The sequence below is a fragment of the Gracilinanus agilis genome, chromosome 6 (assembly GCF_016433145.1).
Source record: "Gracilinanus agilis isolate LMUSP501 chromosome 6, AgileGrace, whole genome shotgun sequence".
NCBI lineage: Eukaryota > Metazoa > Chordata > Mammalia > Didelphimorphia > Didelphidae > Gracilinanus > Gracilinanus agilis.
The window spans coordinates 43,411,207-43,433,077 of NC_058135.1; the positions used below are offsets into that span (position 1 = coordinate 43,411,207).

General features: G+C 36.7%; 1 protein-coding gene across 1 annotated transcript in view; it reads right to left on the reverse strand.

Annotated features, from left to right (window-relative positions):
* Nucleotides 1-21,871, reverse strand: part of ABCG2 (ATP binding cassette subfamily G member 2 (Junior blood group)) — a 105,961-nt gene that overhangs the window by 31,354 nt on the left and 52,736 nt on the right. The window contains exons 5-7 of the mRNA XM_044681513.1: nucleotides 16,314-16,466; nucleotides 11,833-11,990; nucleotides 9,568-9,719 (exon numbers count right to left, since the gene is read on the reverse strand). Of these exons, the coding sequence (XP_044537448.1) occupies nucleotides 9,568-9,719; nucleotides 11,833-11,990; nucleotides 16,314-16,466 (463 nt within the window). The remainder of the gene's footprint in view (nucleotides 1-9,567; nucleotides 9,720-11,832; nucleotides 11,991-16,313; nucleotides 16,467-21,871) is intronic.

Sequence of the window (21,871 nt, forward strand, 5' to 3'; positions counted from 1 at the left end):
CTTTAAGGGAAGGAACTACTTCAGTTCTTATCTCTGCATTCCCAGCTTCTCATAATAGGCCCTTCATAAATCTTTGAATCAATGAACTGTATTGAATAGAGGTAGACCTTGACAAAGGAGCTAGGTGGTGCAGTGGCCTGGAGTCAGGAAGGCCTGGGTCAAACCTTGCCTTAATACTCTACTGTCTTCCCTTTGTGTCTCTTTGCCCTCATGGCCAAGGAAGAACAAACAATTCTGTGGTAGTATGATCACTCTCTAATATAATCACATGTGTATAAAGCTCATTTCCCCTCTCAACAGTTCTTCTGACAAGTCTATTTTGGTCCTATTATCTTTGGTTTGGGTAGAAATATTAGTTCCTGCTTCCCTCCACATTAATAACTTAGTTGGGTTTAGTTGAAAAATAAAATTTGCATTCAATGAAACATGTTTAGTTAATTCCATAAGAAGAGTTATGTAGATACTATGATGTACATCAGTGGTTCCCAAACTTTTTTGGCCTACTGCCCCCTTTCCAGAAAAAATATTACTTAGCTCCCTGGAAATTAATTTTTTAAAAATTTTAATAGCAATTAATAGGAAAGATAAATGCACTTGTGGCCATCATCTCCCCCTGGATCGCTGCAGCACCCATTTTGGGAATCACTGCTGTACATAATAATTTAAGGTACTTTAAAAAATAATTTCTTGAAATATAATGTCTAGGCTTTTGTTTAATCATGACTTTCAGGTAGTTCATAATTCTTAAATAATATCTCTTTCAGTCTATTTTCCAAATCAGTTATTTTTCCAAGAAGATAGTTTACATGGACAATTCTAATTTTCCATTTGGCCAATTTTGTTTTTTTAAGGTGTTAGGTGCTTTTATTTAAGGTTAAAGTTCTTTGGTTTTTTCTTTTTTTTTTTTTTTACTTTTAATCCCTTTTTATTTTTTTAAATTTATTTAAAATATTTTTCCATGTCTCCAAGATTCATATTCTTTTCCTTTCAACTCCTGGAGCTAACAAGCAATTTCACTGGATTATACATGCATCATTGTTCAAAACCAATTTCCATATTATTCATATTTGCAGTAGTTATCTTTTAAAGCCAAAACCCTAATCATCTCTCCCTTGAACCACATGATCAATCATATGTTTTTCTTCTATGTTTCTACTCCCTTAGTTCTTTCTCTAGATGTGAAAAGCATTCTTTCTCATAAGTCCCTCAGAATTGTTCTGGATCACTGCATTGCTGCTAGTAGAGAAGTCCATTACATTCAATTGTACCACAGTGTATCAGTCTCTGTGTACAATGTTCTCTTGGTTCTGCTCCTTTCTCTCTGCATCACTTCCTGGAAGTCTTTCCAATTCACATGGAATTCCTTCAGTTCATAATTCCTTTCAACACAATAGGATTCCATCACCAGCAGATACCCCAATTTGTTCAGTCATTCCCCAATCGATGTACACCACCTCATTTTCCAGTTTTTTTGCCACCACAAAGAGCGTGGCTATGAATATTTTTGTGAATGTATTTTTCCTTATTATCTTTCTTGGGTACAAACTCAGCAGTAGTATGGCTGGATAAAAGGGCAGGCAGTCATTTAAAGCCCTCTGGCCATAATTCCAAATTGCCTTCCAGAATGGTTGGATCAATTCACAGTTTCATCAGCAGTGTTAGTGTCCTAATTTTGCCAAATCCCCTCCAACATTTATTATTTTCCTCTGCTGCCATATTGGCAGTCTGCTAGGTGGAAGATGGTACATCAGAGTTGTTTTGACTTGCATTTCTCTAATTAGGAGAGATTTAGAACACTTTTTCATGCTTTTATTGATAGTTTTGATTTCTTTATTCATGTCCCTTGACCAATTATCAATTGGGGAATGACTTGATTTCTTTGTACAATCGGCTTACCTTCTTATAAATTTGAGAAATTAGACCTTTGTCAGAGGTTTTTGTTATGAATATTTTTTCCCAATTTATTGCTTCCTTTCTCATTTTGGTTGCATTGGTTTTGTTTACACAAAAGCCTTTTAATTTAAATTAATTGACATTATTCATTTTACATTTTGCAATATTCTCTATCTCTTGCTGGTCTTAAATTCTTTCGTTTTCCATAGATCTGACGAGTATACTATTCTATGTTCACCTAATTTACTTATAATTTCCCTCTTTATATTTAAGTCATTTACCCATTCTGAATTTATCTTGGTATAGGGTATGAGATATTGATCTAAACCTAATCTCTCCCATACTGTTTTCCAATTATCCCAGCAGTTTGTTCTTGTCCCAAAAGCCAGGATCTTCGAGTTTATTGTATACTCTCTTGCTGAGGTCATTTACTCCAAGTCTATTCCATTGATCTACCTTTCTATCTCTTAGCCAGTATCATATTGTTTTGATGATCACTATTTTATAGCATAACTTAAGATCTGGTACTGATAGGCCTCCATCCTTCACATTTTTTTCATTATTTCCCTTGATAGTCTTGATCTTTTGTTCTTCCAAATGAACTTTGTTATAACCTTTTCTAATTCTATAAAAAAGTTTCTTGGTAGTTTGATAGGCACGGCCCTGAATAAGTAAATTAATCTGGGTAGGATTCTAATTTTTATTATGTTACCCCGTACTATCCATGAGAAATTGTTTTTCCAATTATTTAGATCTAGTTTTAATTGTGTGGAAAGTGTTTAGTAGTTGTGTTCATATAATTCCTGTGTTTCTTTTGGCAAATAGATTCCTAGATATTTTATATTGTCTAGGGCAGTGGTGGGCAAACTACAGCCCGTGAGCCAGATGTGGCCCTCTGAAATGTTCTATCTGGTGGCAGTGGCATTATTCCTAATGTGACGAATGAATAAGATACAATACAATGAAACTTCAAAAGAGTTGCCTTAGAAACAGACTGACAGATGCGCACTTTCTTTCCTTTGGCCCTCTCTTTAAAAAGTTTGCCCATCACTGGTCTAAGGTGATTTTAAATAGAATTTCTCTTTCTAACTCTTTCTGCTGAATTGTGTTGGAAATATATAGAGATACTGATGATTTATGCGGGTTTATTTTGCATCCTGCAACTTTGCTAAAGTTGTTGATTATTTCCACTAGCTTTTTTTTTTTAATTTTTTTTTAGATTTTTTTTTTAAACCCTTGTACTTCGGTGTATTGTCTCATAGGTGGAAGATTGGTAAGGGTGGGCAATGGGGGTCAAGTGACCTGCCCAGGGTCACACAGCTGGGAAGTGGCTGAGGCCGGGTTTGAACCTAGGACCTCCTGTCTCTAGGCCTGACTCTCACTCCACTGAGCTACCCAGCTGCCCCTCCACTAGATTTTTAGTTGATTTTCTAGGATTCTCTAAATAGACCATTATATCATCTGCAAAGAGTAATAGTTTAGTCTCCTTGTTGCCTACTTTAATCCCTTCAATTCCTTTTTCTTCTCTAATTGCTACCACAAACATTTCTAGAACAATGTTAAAAAATAGAGGTGATAATGGGCATCCTTGTTTCACTCCTGATTTTATTGGGAAGGCTTCTGACTTATCCCCATTGCAGATGCTGCTTGCTGATGGTTTTATATATATATATATATATATATATATATGCATATATATATGTATATATAGATACTGTTTATTATTTTTAGGAAAGGAACATCTATTCCAATACTTCCTACTGTTTTCAATAAGAATGGGTGTTGTATTTTATCAAAGGCTTGTTCTGCCTCTATTGAGATAATCATGTGATTTCTGTTGGTTTGGTTAATGATATGGTCAATTACATGAATGGTTTTCCTAATATTAAACCATCCTTGCATTCCTGGTATAAATTCCACCTGGTCGTAGTAAATAATCCTCATGATAACTTGCTGTAGTCTTTTTTTACTAGTATTCTACTTAAAATTTTTGCATCTATGTTCATTAAGGAGATTGGTCTGTTGTTTTCTTTCTCTGTTTTTGGTCTGCCTGGCTTTAGAATCAGTACCATATTTGTATCATAAAGGGAATTTGATAAAACTCTTTCTTTGTTGTTGTTGTTGTTTTTTTTTTGTCAAATAGTTTGTATACCATTGGGATTAGTTGTTCTTTAAATGTTTGATAGAATTCACTTGTGAATCCATCTGGTCCTGGGGAATTTTTTTTTTGTAAATATTCACCCATTTCACCTAGATTGTCATATTTATTGCTACACAGTTGGGCAAAATAGTTCTTACTAATTATCTTAATTTCCTCTTCATTAGAGGTGAGATCACCCTTTTCATCTTTAATACTGTTGATTTGATTTGATTTTTTTATTAGATTAACCAGTACTTTATCTATTTTATTTGTTTTTTTTTCAAAGTACTATGTCCTACTCTTATTAGTTTAATAATCCTTTTATTTTCAATTTTATTAATTTCTCCGTTGATTTTTTAGTATTTCCAATTTGGTTTTTATGTGGCAATTTTTTATTTGTTCTCTTTCTAGTTTTTTAAATTATATGCCCAATTCATTGATCTCTTCCCTCTCTGATTTGTTGAGATATATGCACTAAGACATATAAATTCCTCCAAGTACTACTTTGGCTGCATCCCATTGATTTTGATATGTTGTTTCCTCATTGTCATTCTCTTCAATGAAAATCAGTAATTGTTTCTTTCATTTGTTCTTTGACCCACCAGTATTTAAGAATTAGATTATTTATTTCCAGTTAATTTTAAATTTGCCTTTCCATAAGCCCTTATTATGATTATTATTGTATTATGGTCTAAGAAAACTGCATTTATTATTTCTGCTTTTCTACATTTGTTTGCAATGTTTTTATGACCTAGCATATGGTCAATCTTTGTCTATGTGCCATGTACTACTGAAAAGAAAATACATTTTTAACCCTATTTATTTTTCTCTAGATATCTATTAGCTCTAATTTTTCTAACATTTCATTCACTTCCCTTACTTCTTTCTTATTTTTTGGTTTTATTTATCTAGTTCTGATAGGGGAAGCTTGAAGTCCCCCACTAGTATGGTTTTACTATCTATTTCCTTCTTAAGCTCCCTTAATTTCTCTTTTGGAAATCGGAATACATTTGGTGCATATATGTTGAGTACTGATATTTCTTCATTATTTGTATTGCATTTCATTAAGATGTAATTATCTTCTTCATCTCTTTTAATCACACCTTTTTTGCTTTCATTTTGTCTGAGAACATAATTGCTACTCCTGACTTTTTTGTCTCAGTTGCAGCCCAGTAAATTCTGTTCTACCCTCTTACCTTTACCCTGTGTATGTCTACCTGCTTCAAGTGTGTTTCTTGTAGACATCATATGGTAGGATTCTGGTTTTTAATCCATTCTGCTGTTTCCTTTTTATGGGTGAGTTTTTCTCATTCACATTCACAGTTATGATTACTATCTGTGTATTCCCCTCCATTTTGACTTCCTCCTTTGATTCTAGCTTTTCTCTTAACCATCTTAATTTCCTCTCCCCCTTCTTATTATTCCCCTCTTCTTATATGGTGCCTTTTAAATGACCCCCAACCTTTCCCTTCTTTGTATTACTCCCTTCCCTACCCTCTGTTTATTACCCTTCTACTTCTCTATGATTCAGTTCTTTGCCCCAATGGATCTTTGGTCTTCCCTCTCTGAATCAATTTAAATGCACGTAAGATTTAAATATTACTTGTCTCCAACCTCTTTCACCCTTCCATTGTATTGGTCTTCTCTTTCCCTCCCCCTATGCGCTCCTTTATAAAATACATTTACCTCATTTTATCTCTTTTCCCATTTCTCTTAGTATTATCCTCTTTTTTTACCCCTAGTTTTTTATATATTTTTGACATTTCATCCTATACAGTTTGTCATTGTTCCCTCCAAGTAAAATTCTTCTAGCTACCCTGATGACAATGATTGATAACAATTTTTAAGAGTTACCATCATCATCTTTTCATGTAAAAATACAAATCATTTGAACTTATTGGTCCCTTAAAAAAAGTTTGGTTTTTCTCCCCCCCCCTTTCTTAATAACCTTTTGGTGATTCTCTTGAGTTCTGTGTTTGGGCATCAAATTTTCTGTTTAAGTCAGGTGTTTTCTTTATGAATGTTTGGAAGTCTTCTATTCTATGAAATGACCATATTTAACCCTGCAAGAATATAGTTATAATTTTAATAGGTAGTTGATTCTTGGTTGGAGACCCAGTTCTCTTGCTTTCCAGAATATTATATTCCATGCCTTCCGATCCTTCAGTGTGGATGCAGCCAGGTCCTGTGTAATCCTGATTGTGGTTCCAAGATATCTGAAACTATTTCTTTTTAGCAGTTTATAATATCTTTTCCTTGGTCTGAAAGTTATTGAACTTGGCTATAACATTCCTGAGCATTGTCAATTAGGGATTTAATGCAGGATGTAATCTGTGGATTCTTGCAATCTTTACTTTATCCTCTTGTTCAAGAATATCAGGGCAATTTTCTTGGATAATTTCCTGTAGAATGATGTCCAGGCTTTTTCTTTGGTCATGATTTTCAGGTAGTCCAATAATTCTTAAACTATCTGTTCTGGATCTATTTTCCATGTCTGTTGTTTTATCAATGAGGTGTTTCATTTTTTCATTCTTTTGATTTTGTTTTATAGATGCCTGCCGACTTGTGAAGTCATTCACTTCTAACTATTCGATTCTAATTTTTAAAGACATAATTTCATCCCTGACTTTTTGATCCTCCTTTTCCTTTTGATCTATTTTTCTTTGTAGGTCATTGTTTTTTTTTAACTTTCTTTTACTTTCTTTGCCTTGTTTTCAAGCTGGTCAATTCTGGCTTTTTGGTCACTACTTTCTTGTTTTAGTTCATGTGCCTCTGTTTCCAGATGACCTATTTTGCTTTTTAAGTTCTTTCTGCAGTTTTATTCAAACTCTCTTAATTGTTTTTTGAATTGTGTTTTGAGTTCTTCCAGAGCCTGAGTCCAATTGGTTGAGTTTTTTTTAGGTGTTTTTGCTAGGTGTTCCTTGGTCCTCCTCTGTTCCATTTTTTCTTTGTTTATTACCTGAAAAGAAGCTGTTGAATGTAATTTCATTTTTCTTTTTCTGTTGTTTACTCATATTTTTTTCCTTCTTTCCCCATCCTTATTGACTGTATTCTTCCTCTTCTGTTTATTTATTAGATCTGTGAGTTTGGGCTTTTCAGCCCTGGGCTTCTCTGCTATTTTGATTAACTGGATTAGGCTGATGGAGCTGATCAGTTGTATTAATGTGCACTGAGGCCAGACATTCCCCAGCTGCCAGCAGAGGCTAAAGGTCAAAGTAAAGGTGTGGAGGCTGAAGGTAGTTACCCTAAGATCTCCTCTCTACTTTCTGCCAGCCACACAGTCAGAACCCTGAGCATCCCATGGTAGTATCAAGGTACTCCATTGTGGTTACAGCCTTCGCACTGGGATCCCAGTCAGCTGGATTCCTACTGCAGGTCTCAGTATGTAGTAGGTGGGGGAAGGGTGTTGGATCTCTTTACCCGAGAATTAGACTTTATTTGCATACCTTTGGATTGAGCAGAAGAGATCTGTGGCTCTGTCTCACTGCTGAGTCTGGCTCTGTGTCCACTCTACTTGCTCCTCTGGTTTTCTGCCAACTCCATGAGACTTCAACCTCTGCCCTCTGGAGACTTCTTCTCTGCACTATTGATAAACTGGATTAAATCAATTGAACTGATCTGCAGAGCTGAAAGTGTCCTGAAGCCAAAACTTCCAGAGGTAGAGGCCTAAGATGGAGGTGAGGTAGCTGAAGGCTTCAACCAGTCTGACCAGTCTACCCTCTTCTCTGCTTCTCTCCTCCAGTTGCCTCCTTGCCAGCTGTGGTCAGAGCCCTGAGCTTCCTATAGTTGTGGTAGCAAGGCACTTCTACCAGGTTGGAGCCCTCACCTCAAGATCCCATCAACCACCCAAGTCTCAGCACAGTAGGTGGGGGAAGAGGCCCTGGGACCTTCCTCTGTTCTTTTCCTTAATCCCAAGAATTCAACCTTCTCTGTATACCTTCAAAGTTGAATCGAGCAGAAGGGTCCCTCAGCTCTGTCTTCTTGTTGGATTTGATTTTCTGTCCCCCTTGAATTGCTTTGTTTTTGATTGGTGTGGAAGGGTTTTCACAGAGGAATTGACTTTTGCTGCTTCTAAGCCATCATCTTGACTCCACCCATTCTCTTTGATATTTTTTCTGTGTGAGCCTCCTTTATCAATCTATTGTCTTTTCATAGTTATCTTACGCATTCTCATTTCTTTCCCCAATTTTCCCTCTACCATTCTGATTTTTAATATCATTTTTTAGCTCCTCTCGGAATTCTTGATGGACTCATGTCCAATTTACTTTTTTTTTCTTTGAGGTTTTGTTTGAAGCTATTTTAACATACTTGCTTTCTTTTTTAACTTAGCCTTTATCTTCCCTATCACTATAGTAGCTTTTTATGGTCAAGTTATTTTTTTATTGTTTGCTCATTTTTCCAGCCTATTTCTTGACTTTGAACCCTTTGTTAAAGTTGGACTCTATTTCTGGTATTCAAGGGATGGGACACTATCCTGAGCTTCAGGCTTTCTTACATTGCTATATTCAAAGCCAGATCTGAGAGTTTGGAAGTTTTCAGTGTGATCTGAGTAGAAGTATCGTCACTGTTCTGGTTTGCAATCTGGTCCTTATTCAGGAAGAGCCCCTAACCCTTTGTAACTATAAGCACTATTGCTCCTCAGGAAACCTTTGTGACCTAAAATGTTCCTTTCCCTCATAGGACTAACTGCAACTCGGAAGTGAGTGTGAGCAATGGAGTTGCCAAACAGGTCCAGGTGCACTATAATCACTTTCTGATGAGTTGTCCTATCTACTTACTGTCTCTGGGTTGAGATCTCCAGAAGCTATTCCTGCTATTGTTGCCACCAACCTCCAAGGTCTACAGCTTCTGTTGTCAACACATGTTCTCTGGGCCAGCCCCAACCCCAGTGTACAGACCTATCCTTTAGACTTTGTATGTTGTCTTAGGTGAAAAATGCTCACCATGATGTTTTGTTAGCTCTGCCACTCCAGAATTTAATTTTGAGATGTAATTTTTTATAATCATTTAGAGGGGAATGTGGAGAGAGCATGACTATAGGTAATGCTTCTCCTCAATTATATTGGCTTCTGGGTTAAGGAACTTTTAAGGGTTAATTTTGACTATTATTTTCCCCTTATGTAGTATATATAGCAATTATAGACTGCATCACATGATTCTACTGTGTACACAAAATAGGTATTGGTATGAGGAGGAGGAAATATACAACAATGATTTTATCTCCCTCATTTCTCCTATATAAGCTGAATCAAGATTAATTGTAGTAATTGTGAAGGAACAAAGAATAGAGGATAAATAATATAGTAACTTAATTATTGTTATATTTTACTTGCATAATTGTGTTTGGGGAAAAACCCATAGTGGTCCCATACCACAGATTGATGACAATCTTGAGATTTTTTTGTTTTATTAACACTACTACCACTCAATTTTTTCTTTTAGGAAACCATATCATATGGAATTTGTATCTGGAAGATACCTAAATCAGCTACTCCAATTATTTTCATGAAAGCATGAAAAAAAATCTACTGTACCGGCATTAGCAAAGTATTCCAAGGCTTCCTGAGCAGGACCATGGAAAATCAATCTTCCAGAAGCCAATAAGGTCAGACTGTCAAACAACTTGAAGATGGAATATCGAGGCTGATGTATAGAGAAGATGATTGTTTTTCCCTGCTTAGACATCCTAAATTGAAGGTAGAAAATGGAAATAGTAAACCTATGGCAAATGTATTTCCTTGAAGAGGATACTACTTTGAGCTTCTCTAATTCATTAGAGTTTTCTCTTATCTTCTTCATACCATGCTTACTCTTCATTTTGAAGCATATCTCACTAATAACATAAGAAAGTAAAAGCAGCTGATTTCCAATTTTTTTAACATAAATGTCAAGGGGTAAAATCATAATCATAATCTTTAATAATTTTGAAATTTGTTTTTTTTATTTGTTTATGAAGCTTATGATGTACATTGTATGTTGTGTATGAGGGCAAGCTTCTGAATCCTAAACTGTATTTATTTCTATTCGTTTACTTTCAACTGTGTCCCAGGAAAAAAGGATCAAAGTAAGGCCTAAATCAGATCCCAAGAAATTTACTTTAAATTTCTGTGCCATCAAGGAAGACTGCAATTGGAACTAATGAAAAAAATGTGAAGGATGGAGGCCTATCAGTACCAGATCTTAAATTGTACTATAAAGCAGTAATCATCAAAACAATATGATACTGGCTAAGAAATAGAAGGGTGGATCAATGGAATAGACTTGGGGTAAATGACCTCAGCAAGGGAGTGCACAATAAAACCAAAGATCCCAGCTTTTGGGACAAGAACCTACCATTTGACAAAAACTGCGGGGGAAATTGGAAAACAGTATGGGAGAGAACAGGTTTAGATTAACGTCTCACACCCTATACCAAGATAAATTCAGAATGGGTAAATGACAAATACAAAGAGGGAAATTATAAGTAAACTGGGTGAACATAGAATAGTATACCTGTCAGATCTATGGGAAAGGAAAGAATTTAGGACCAAGCAAGAGATGGCGAACATTTAAAGATGTAAAATGAATAATGTCAATTATATTAAATTAAAAGGGTTTTGTAAAAACAAAACCAATGCAACCAAAATTAGAAGGGAAGCAACAAACTGGGAAAATATTTATAATAAAGGAAGGCTGCAATTATGATGACTATTTTAAGGCCAGATATAAAATTCACATAGTGTTTTATATATTCTTTTACTATTTTATGAGTAATCATTTAAAACAATATTAATTGCAGCCCTATAATAAACTCTATATACAGCCAGTTTTTGCTTAACATAAGTGGATTCTTCTACAGACTTCCCTTCATGAGGCTCTCCACAGCCAAAGTAGCTTCAGAACCTGAAGCAGAGGACCCCTGGCATGCGGTTGCATTATCAATGCTGCCACTACCACCTCTGCCACTGGTGCCTCTTGCTGCCATCTGCAAGGAGCTGGGGCCAGAACCAAAGCCTGGGCCATATATGGGATAAGGGGTCCTGTAGCCCTTTGGGAAATTGAATTAGCATAACATAAATCTACATAAAGTGAGAACTATATGTAATAGAAAAATTCAGACAGTACCTCTATCAAAACTATTTTATCCTATAAGATTAGTACATCAAAGATTTATTAAATACCTACTATCATGTACAAAATAATGAACAAGGGTTTGTTTGTTTTACATCTTTATCTTTCATCTTATAATCAATACGGTGTATGAGTTCCAAGACAGAAGAGTGGTAACGGTTAGGCAATGGGGGTTAAGTGACTTGCCCAGAGTCACACAGCTAGGAAGCATCTGAGGTCAGATTTGGACCCAGAACCTTCCACTTTTAGAACTGGCTTTCTACCTGCCCCTGCAGGTTTTTTTTTTTTTAAACCCCTTACCTTCCGTCTTGGAGTCAATACTATGTATTGGCTCCAAGGCAGAAGAGTGGTAAGAGTAGGCAATGGGGGTCAAGTGACTTGCCCAGGGTCACAACAGCTGGGAAGTGTCTGAGGCCAGATTTTAATCTAGGACCTCCCGTCTCTAGGCCTGGCTCTCAACCCACTGAGCTACTGTTGTGAGGATTATTTAGGTATTAGTTTATATATAGTTAATGTGGACCTAGCAGGAAAGGGTTTTAACAACAAAAAACAAAATTTTGCCTGCAAGAAGCTAACATTCTACATGGGGGAAACATTGTGAACACATGTAAATACAAAATAATTGTGGTAAGGGTGCAATAACTAACAACTATAAGAATTAGGAAAGACTTCTTGGAGCAGTGACTTACCTCTTCAGTAGTAAAAGAACAGCATTTGCTGTACTGGAGTCTAAGCCAGTAGTGGGCTCATCCAAAAACAAGACAGATGGATCAGAAATGAGTTCCATTCCAATACTTGTCCTTTTTCTCTCTCCTCCAGATACACCACGAGAGAATGGAGTTCCTACCTAAAGCAAGAGAGTATCATGTTCCAGAAAAAGATAAGTTCTGTACTAAATCATTATTTAATTTTAAACTATTAGCAACAAATTCAAACACTGAAGACAGTCTCAATTTGGTAAAATTCCTATCTCAAAAAAAGGTACAGATAGGAAAAAGAAAAAAGGGAAACACCTATTGCTTACCATATTCATAAGAGATACCTTGAGAGGGCAGCTAGGTGGCTCAGTGGACTAAGAGTCAGGCCTAGAAATGGGAGGACCTAGGCTCAAATCTGGCCTCAGGCACTCAATCCCCATTGCCTAACCCTTACTGCTCTTCTGCCTTGGAACCAATACATACTATTGATTCTAAGATGGAAAGAAAGGGTTTAAAAAAAAAAAAAAAGAAGTACCTTGAAAAGGGGAAAGCTTAACCTCATGTTTTCTTTTAAATCACTTACCAGGGCCATCTTCTCTAGGAAGCTTTCCTGGATTCAATTAACAATTTTAACCCTCCAACACAATCTCTGGTTCGACCTTTCCTCTGAACACAGTTTTTCTTAAGATACAGCAATTGATCGTGTTCATGTGCCTTGGCTAGATCTGAGGTCTCCAGAGATGGGGGCTGGGACACATCCCAAGAAGGAAGTGATCAACCAAATGGAAGATTGGAAGATGGATTACATCCCACTATCCTCTGGAGAGTCAATCATGGGGCTTGACCATGGTGCAGGCTTCCAGCCTCTTGGGGGGTGGAGAGTGGGGCCCTGGCCCCTCAGGGAAGGTAAATGCTACCCAGTCATCTACAACAGGTACCATCAAGAAAATTCTACTCACATCCTTTACCCCTCAGATCACCCCATGGCTACAAATGCCCCTTGGTACATGAGCTCTATACTTGGGGCAGTGGCTAGCAAGAGCTCAACTTTTACCTCTTTTAAAAAAAAAAATCTTTACTTTCCATCTTAGAATCAACACTGTAGTAATGGTTCTAAGGCAGAATAGTGGAAGAGCTAGAGAACTGGGGTTAAGTGACTTGCCCAAAGTGGCCTGGATAGGAAGTGTCTTAAGACAGGTTTGAACCCAGAATCTCCTGTATCCAGGCCTGGCTCTTGATCCACTGAGCCATCTAGCTACCCCTTCCCTTGCCTGTTTTTATTTTGCGTGGCATAGAGTTTTGCAGGATCAGTAGACAAGAATGTATTATGATGTATATCTAAGATCTGATTCTTCCTGAAAAACCCATCTCTCTTCCAAATTTCCATCACCAGTCTTTAGTATCATCTAGGATCACAACTTTTGTCTCATCGCCTATGACTCATTCTCACTTGACCCACATCTGGTTGGCTGTCAAATGTTGTCATTTTTACCCCCAAAACAACTCTTCCATCTGTTTCTTCTCTATTCACACAGTCTTCTTTAGGGTCTCAAGGTCTGGACTAATGCAGAACATTGGACTCCCTGATTCAGTTCTGCCCCCTTACCAACCCTTCCTCTAAAGAGCTGCCAAAGTGATCTTCCTATAGCTGAACAAGGTACTCCTCTATTCAATAAACATCAGTGGTTGCCTATTCAGTTCCCTAGGTTCAAACATTATTTCCTTTTTCAGTAATCTCACTCTTTAAAAATGTCTTTTTTATTCATAGCCATGCTCTTTGTGGTGGCAAAAAACTGGAAAATGAGGGGATGCCCTTCGATTGGGGAATGGCTGAACAAACTGTGGTATCTGATGGTGATGGAATACTATTGTGCTCAAAGGAATAATAAACTGGAGGAATTCCATGTGAACTGGAAAGACCTCCAGGAATTGATGCAGAGTGAAAGGAACAGAACCAAGAGAACATTGTACACAGAGACTGATACACTGTGGTAAAATCAAATGTAATGGATGTCTGTACTAGCAGCAATGCAATGATCCAGGACACTTCTGAGGGACTTATGAGAAAGAATGTATCCGCATCCAGAGAAAGAACTGGGAGTAGAAACACAGAAGAAAAAACATTTCCTTGATCACATGGTTCTATGGATATATAACTGGGGATGTTGACTTTAAATGATCACTCTATTGCAAATATGAATAATATAGAAATAGGTTTTGAACATGTAAAACCCAGTGGAATTGCTCATTGGCTCCAGGAGTGGGGAGGGAGGAGGAAAGGGAAAGAACATGAATCATGTAATCATGGAAAGATATTCTAAATTAATTACTTAAATGAAAAATGTCTATTTTCATCTAAGATTTATAATGTATATAATGATTAGTATAGTAATAAATGTCCATAACTTGTAAATAAATAAATAGACACATTGGCATATGAGCTCAAAAATTTCTTATGGATAGGACCAGAAACTGAAAAAGTTTGAAGCTTACTAGTCTAGACTAAAAGACTGCAAATTTCTTAAGGGGTAAGATTATGCCTCTGAATGCTTTACAACAGTGATGGTGAACCTTTTAGAGACAGAGTACACAGTCTTGCTCTGCCAGGACTCAGACTGAGTGCTATGCCCACTCCCACCAGAGATCAAGTGCTGCAACCTCCCCACCTCACCCCTCGTGCCTTCATCCTTACCCACACAGGGGAGGGAGGAATTGCTCCCATTGGCTGCTGGGCAGAGGGGTGGGGGAAGTGAGGCATGTCCTCAGGTGTATGGAGAGGGAAAGGGGAGCAGCTCTGCCCCTCTGGCTTTCTAGTAACAAACTCTGGTGGGGGACAGCGGGTGTGCTCACAGAGAGGGCTCTTTCTGTGTATCCTTTCGGCACCTGTGCCATAGGTTCACTATCACTGCTCTATAGCAACCATTAGGCATGAATTATTTTTGAGTAACTTACAGAGAAGAATATAGGAATATAGGAATACACAGAGATAAGAAAGGGAGAAAGGAAGTGAGGAAGTGAGATTGACCTAAAACAAAGGGAAGCTCACAGAAAAAAAACCAAAAAATAATAATCATAAAGTCATTCTTAGAGACATAACCTAAGACATTTGATGTAAAAGACAACAGAGTCAAGAAGCCATCAAGAAGTCGTATCATTAAAAAGGAATAAAAATTTACTTTTCATTAACTTTGACAGTGGTGATATCATGGATACTGGAAATACTCCCAAATCTCATTCTTACCTATGATTTTAATCTCCTTAATAAAATTATTTTTACTACTCAATGTCATTGAAATGTTACACAGAGATGTAATGTGATATAGTGTAAACACAAGAGCTGTACATTTCCATAAATCATTTACTTAGAAGCATTAAAACAGTTAAAAGGAAGAGGGCATTGGCTTCAGCCAAACACTCCCACAACAAACAACTTTATTTTGCATAGGATTTTAAGGTTTACAAAAGGCAGTGCTAATAATACACAAACTACATTAACAGTTGAATAGATTTAATCTTTTGAATGCCAAGGACTACTTCCACAGAAGACTAAATAAAGGCAATTTCTTATCCATTCATCTATCCCCTAGAGCAGTGGCTTGGGATCAATGATCAATGAAGTTCAGTAATCCTTTCTATTTATCATAGCATATAAGAGATATTTGGAAAGAAGACAATAGAAATGCAGAAAAAGAGAAAAGGAACAAAATAAGTAAAATTGCCTGGAGGATGAGGAAAAACAATATATTGTTTAAATGATGTGGGATTTGTGAACTGCAGTTCCATGCAAAAAGGGAGATCTCTGGACCCTGTCCCACCCAACTCTCCAAAAAAAGAAAAGAATAAATACATATTGTCTCTCTCATATCTATAGTGTTGAATCCTTATTGATAAAAATAGAGGGAAGAGTACTGTTTTTTAAGTAAGAGGGCCTGAAACACTTTAGTCTTGGACATATGAAGTTGTGTGGCCTTAGGCAAGTCATTTGACCTCTGTTTATCTCTGTTTCCTCATTTTTAAAATGAGGACAAGAATAGCACCTTCCTCCCAAGGCTGTTCTGAGGATCAAATGAGATAATATTTGCAAAGCATTTAGCAAACTGGCTGGCACACGGTAAACACTATATACATATTACCTATTATCATCATTACTTAATCTCTTTGTCTTCCAACTTTCTTATTTGAAAAACGAGGACAAATTTGTTTCCCCTACATGACAAAGTTGATAAGAGGAAAATACTTTCTGAACCTAAAAGCATTATATAAATGTGAATTATAATCACTAGTACTATAGCATTACATGTTAATTAAAATTTTGATTTTATTATATAATATCAATTTTATAGACTGGAATAAGTCATTTAAGAAGATCATATAGATTTTGTCACAAAACATCTAATAAAAATAATGTAACTCTATAGATCACATAACATTTGGTATTGATCATTCTCAGATTATCAGCTTTTAACCATTACCTTGGAATCAGCTACTTTCTCCAAACCTAGCTCCTTGATAACCTTGTCAATTCGTTCATTCTTTTCCTGGTTGTTCATGCTTGTGGGAAGTCGAAGTGCTGCTGAAAACTGTAAATTTTCTCTTACTGTGAGAGTGCCCATCACAACATCATCCTTATAAAAAATGGATATTTGAAATTAATATCAGGGTTGTACTTCCCTCAACTCCACAACTAATCAAAATTTACCATAGCCCAAGAAGTATTTAACATTTATATCATAAATTATAAACCTAGAGTGCTTTATTGCTAAACAAGACACTGTATCCTGCATACTGAAGCCAGTGTATCTCATATGGCATATAATATACTCCAAACCAACACTTTTTATTGAATCTTTTAACTTACTCCCAAAGGAATGAATTTATCTTATAGAAAGAATGAATTTAAAATGTCAACACAACATCTAATTTGAGATGTCTAAAAGGCAGTTGGAGAGGTGAGTCTGGAGGCTGGGGAGGATGTGGCTGGACAAGTAGACAAGAATAGGAAGGGGAAAAGGGTAAATTACTTCAGTTTTGAACATATTGAGTGTAAGATGTGAACAGGAACTTTAACTTAAGATGCCTAAACAGTAGTTGGAAATGGGAGTTGAGAAAGGAAATGGCTGGACAAGTAGGCTTGAAAGTCTTCTGCACTGAAATGATAGTAGCAACTATTTGGAATTTTCTTGGCAAAGAACCTGGAATGGTTAGCCATTTCCTTCTCCAATTCATTTTACAGAGGAGGTAACTGAAATAAATCTGCCTGGGATAACTCAGTAAACATCTGAGGCCAGATTTGAATCCAGGAAGATGAGTCTTCTTGACTTCAATCTTAGCACTGTTTCACCTGCACCCCCAACACACATAGCATGAATATTAAGTTAATAAATTAAAACACATAGAAAATAGTTAAATATAAGGCAGCTCTAAAGAGATAGTTCTAAAAGAAGGCAAGATAGGAAGGAGAGAAATCAGGAGGCTTCATGCAGAAAATGGTGGTTGAGCTACAGAGATGAGGCAAAGTAAAGAGGAAGTCAATTCCAGGAATAGGAGAAAGATAGGATCAGCAAAGTTCTCCTGAAGAATATAGCACCAGAGTTCTACTTGGAAAGAAGCAGGGATTCTATAAAGTGGAGGTTAGAAGAGAAAATATCCTAGAAGTGGGGAGAGTACATACAAAAGAATGCATAGAGATAGAAAATATAATGCTATGAATAGGATAGACTGGCTGGTAGGTATAATGTTTGAGGGAAAGTAACAAGTGATCGGTCTCCAAAAAGAAAGAAAAGATTTTGATTTACTGGTTAAAGCAGATGTCCTCAGGTTGTAATCCCCAAATGACTGAGAGAATAGTGACAAAGGAGATGAGGGAAGTCTAAAGGAGGGATGGATTTTAGGAAAAAGATGATGAGTTCTGCTTTGAGCATGTTGAATTTGAAATGCCTATGGAACACCCAGTTCAAAATGTCCACTGGGTGATATGTGACTCTAGCTCAGGACACTAGTACCAGATTTAAAAAAATGTGGGAATCAGCTATATAAAGGTGATAATTAAACCTTAGGAACTGATGAGATCATCACATGAGATAATATAGAGGGAAAAGAGAAGAGGTTCAAGGACAAGGTCTTGGGGGACATACACAGTTAGTGGACAGGACATGGTTGAAGATCCAGCAAGAGACTGCTCAGACGGTAGGGATATTTAAGAGATAGTAATATCATGAGAGCTCATGAGGGAGAGAGTATGTGGGAAGAGATTGATCAACATCATTAAATGCTGCAGAGGTCAGGAAGAATCAGGCAAAAAGGCCATTAGATCACTAATAACTTTGGAGAGAGCAGTTTCAATGGAATAAAGACAGAAGCCAACTTGCAAAGTTGGTTTGGAAGAAAGAAGAAAGGAAGTGGAGACTCTGAGTATGGAGTTTTCTCAAGTCAAGAAGGGAAAAACCTACAGAACAAATAGCAAAAGATATAAGACCAAATGAGGGTTCTTAAGGATAGAAGGGACATGGGCATGTTTGTAGGCAATAGATATGGAAGGACTGAAGAGAGTAGGGTTAAAAGGGCAATTTCCCTTGGAGAATAAAGGAAAGCATAGGGTCATAAGTACATGTAGTGGGGATTGGCTTTGCCCAAAATGGTGGTATTTTGATCAGATATCTGAACACGTGAGGAGATTAATGAAAGAAGAGATGGGCTGAAGGGAGAAGTCCTGACTAATGACTTTAAATTATTTTAGCAAGATCCTCAGCTGAAAGGGCAGGGGATTCTGTAAGAGGCTTGAGAAGCAATGACAATGCAGACTGGAAAGAGTGGGAAAAGGAAATGATTTGGGAAGAACAATGTTTGCCTTGCCTCAGTGGGAGGCATACTTGAGATTAATAAAACAGCAGACCAAAGAATTTTCAGAATTGAAAAAGAAGAAAATGGAACATTCATTGGTTATGGTAAGATCAAGGACATAACTATCTCTCTATATAACTGATATAGAGTTGGGGAGCTGGATGTAGCAACTGAGTAGATTGAAGGACTGGGAAAGCTGAGGTATTTGAGGGACTAATGAAGCCCCTTAGTATGAAAGCAGAAGATGGAAGAGAGAAAAAGACTGTTGATCAGACACTAAACTGATGAGGAAGGAAAGAGGGTGTTGTGGGGGTTGATAGGCAACAATCACCAGGATCTTGACCAGGTGATGCTATTTAGTTATTTTGAAACTCAAAGGAGGATAGGTTGCTTAGTGAAGATGGTAAAAGAGAAGTCTAACATGCAATGAAAAGGACAAAATACTCTGACTCATACCCAGGACCAATGAGCTGGGGGTTATGGGGAAAATGTAGCTATGTGGTGGTGAATCAGTGTCAGCAGTTAGAAGCCAAGACCAGGTAGTGAACTTATAGAAAGTAGATGAACAAGAGTTAGACAGGATGAACAAACTTCTGGTTTCTTCTCTGTCAGTAACTTCTCTCCAAACACAGCAAAAGGATCAACGAACTCTAAGTCCTGGTATTCCCAAAATGTCACAGGGAAAGACCAAGGAACTCAGGAACTTTGCTACCTCTAGGACCAAGTTCTGATCCCAAGAGAATGAGAGTCAGTCCGACAACTGAGCAGAGTCTCTGAGCTCCTGGGGCAGTTAAAAAACCCTGACCTGGGAATTCCAACAGAACTCTTGCTTTGCATTCTGAACTGGCTTGAGCCCTTTTGACAAAAACTTCTCTCTCCTGTCACTCAATTCATCAAAATCAATTACTAATCAATAATATTCCTAATAGGAGGGAGGAAATAACTGGAATTTTGATCTAATCAACAAAATAAAAGTCTCAAAAAAATTAACATAACTCCAGTTTCTTGTGTATTCTACATCTTTTGGTCAGTTGTTTGACATTACACATGTAATCTACTGTGTAATATTGCCTGTGAAATCTACTTGTTCTCTACTAGTATCATTACAGAGAATTCTGCTGGATATAAACTCTCATAAAACTGTGCTAAAAATGGAAAAATCGACATATTAGTTGGTAAATATCTGTATGTGCATTTTCTTCATTATTGATAAAGCATGAAGCCTTTGGTATTTTCCCTTTATTTAAATACTTTGTGTATGAATGACTTCATACCCTCACAGTTATGGATATATATATATATATATATATATGTATTTATATATATATATATATATAGCGCATGTATCTTCTCTAAGCACATTTGGTCTGATTCAGATGCTGATCCTGTCTTTGTTCTCTTGAACGTCAGCTCTTCTGACCCCTTCTATTCACACGTGATATCAGAGTCTACGTGTAGTGGCTCAACTGTCCTTGATGTTTTATAACAGTTTGTTATAAAAATTTTCACACGTCATTTCCATTTTCCTCGTTTGTTGTCCTCTTTCCACTTGAATCCTGAAATGACCTTGGGGTGGTTTTGCTTAGTTGGGTCTCATGCCAAGATTCCCTTAAAATGGCTTCATCCTCTCTGCTTTGTGAAATAATACTGCTCATAATATTCCATTGTCCTTTATAAGATTTTATAAATAAGCTTATGTTCTAAACTGCTCTTGCTTTTGGTTGCACCCTCTCTCCACCTGACAAGGAAGTTGGTTATTTGCTGTCTATGGGGCCTTTTAGGCTCTTTTTGGCTTCTTGATATGGCAATTCATTTATATAAAATGTTCTCTATAAAATTATTAAATTATTAATAATTAATTTGATAATTCATTATTAATAGATGTTACCTATTAAAAGAGGTGATGATGTCTACTATCTAGTGCCCATTTCCCATTATCAATAACTTGTTTAATAGGTCAGGATTGTATTGTTTCAATTGCATGCTATAGCTTTTTTATTATTTTTATATTTATATTTATTATTTATATATTATTTTATTATTATTGTTATCATTCTATCTTCTACCTTTGTATTATTTTTAGGTTTACTCTCTTCTCTCTAGGCTTGTTTGCTTTTTTTTTTTTTTAACCCTACCCTCTCCTGGTTCTCCTACCTGAACTCTCCTTTTCAATACACTCTTAACTCAACTGGAATTTGGCTTCCATCCCCAGCACTCTACTGAAAAATCTCTCAACAGATCTCTTCATCAAACAAATGTAATGACTTTTTTCCCCATTCTCTCATCTTTTCTTGTCCTCTTGGTACTATTTGAAGTTCTCAATTACCTTCTCCTTCTGATAATGCTCTTTTCCCTAAAATTTACTGTCTTGACTCTGCTACTACTACATCAGCTATTCCTAATGACTAGATTACAAGTTCTTCATCCTCTTAGCCCTCTTCTCTCTACATCTTACTTAGAAAACCATTCCTGTGACTTCAACAATCCTTTCCAGGCAAACAATTCTCAAACTTCAATCTCCAACACTGTCTTCTGAGCTTCACTCCTATCTGCCATAAGACAACATGACCTGAAAGTCCTTCATTCACTCTTTCCATCAGACACACTAATATCTGCATGTTTTCTCATATCTGAAAACCAAGGATTTTCTTATCCCAGCCTCCCCTGGTCAATGATAACCATTAGATCCTATCCATCCTGATGGCATGACTTCTCTTGAGTATATTCCTTCTCAATCAAACAAGAATTTAAGTGTATGCAAGAACCGTACTGAGCGCTTAGCTAGAAACAATTCCTGCTCTTTGTCATTCCAAGCTTACAGACCCTCATTATCAGACCCACAGTTCTACAAAAGCCTGGTAAGCTCTTGCTGTCTCTATTCTTTCCCCCTTCCAAATCTCCCCTATACTTCCATCAGTTTAGACATCTTTATGAAAAGATTCGATCAAATTATCCTTCTGCTCAAAATCCTTTGTCTTTTGAGCTCACTAAATAAAGTTCAAACTCTTGTGCTTGATTTCCGTTTTCATAATTTTTTTTTCACAATCTGAGAACAATATCATTCCACACTAATCTCACACCACTTCTCTTCAAACTCATGATGCTTCTGCCAAATTGGACTTCACTCTCTCTCCCCTGAACACACCACTTTCTGTTTTCCCACTTCTATGTGCTCACTCTATTCCTTATC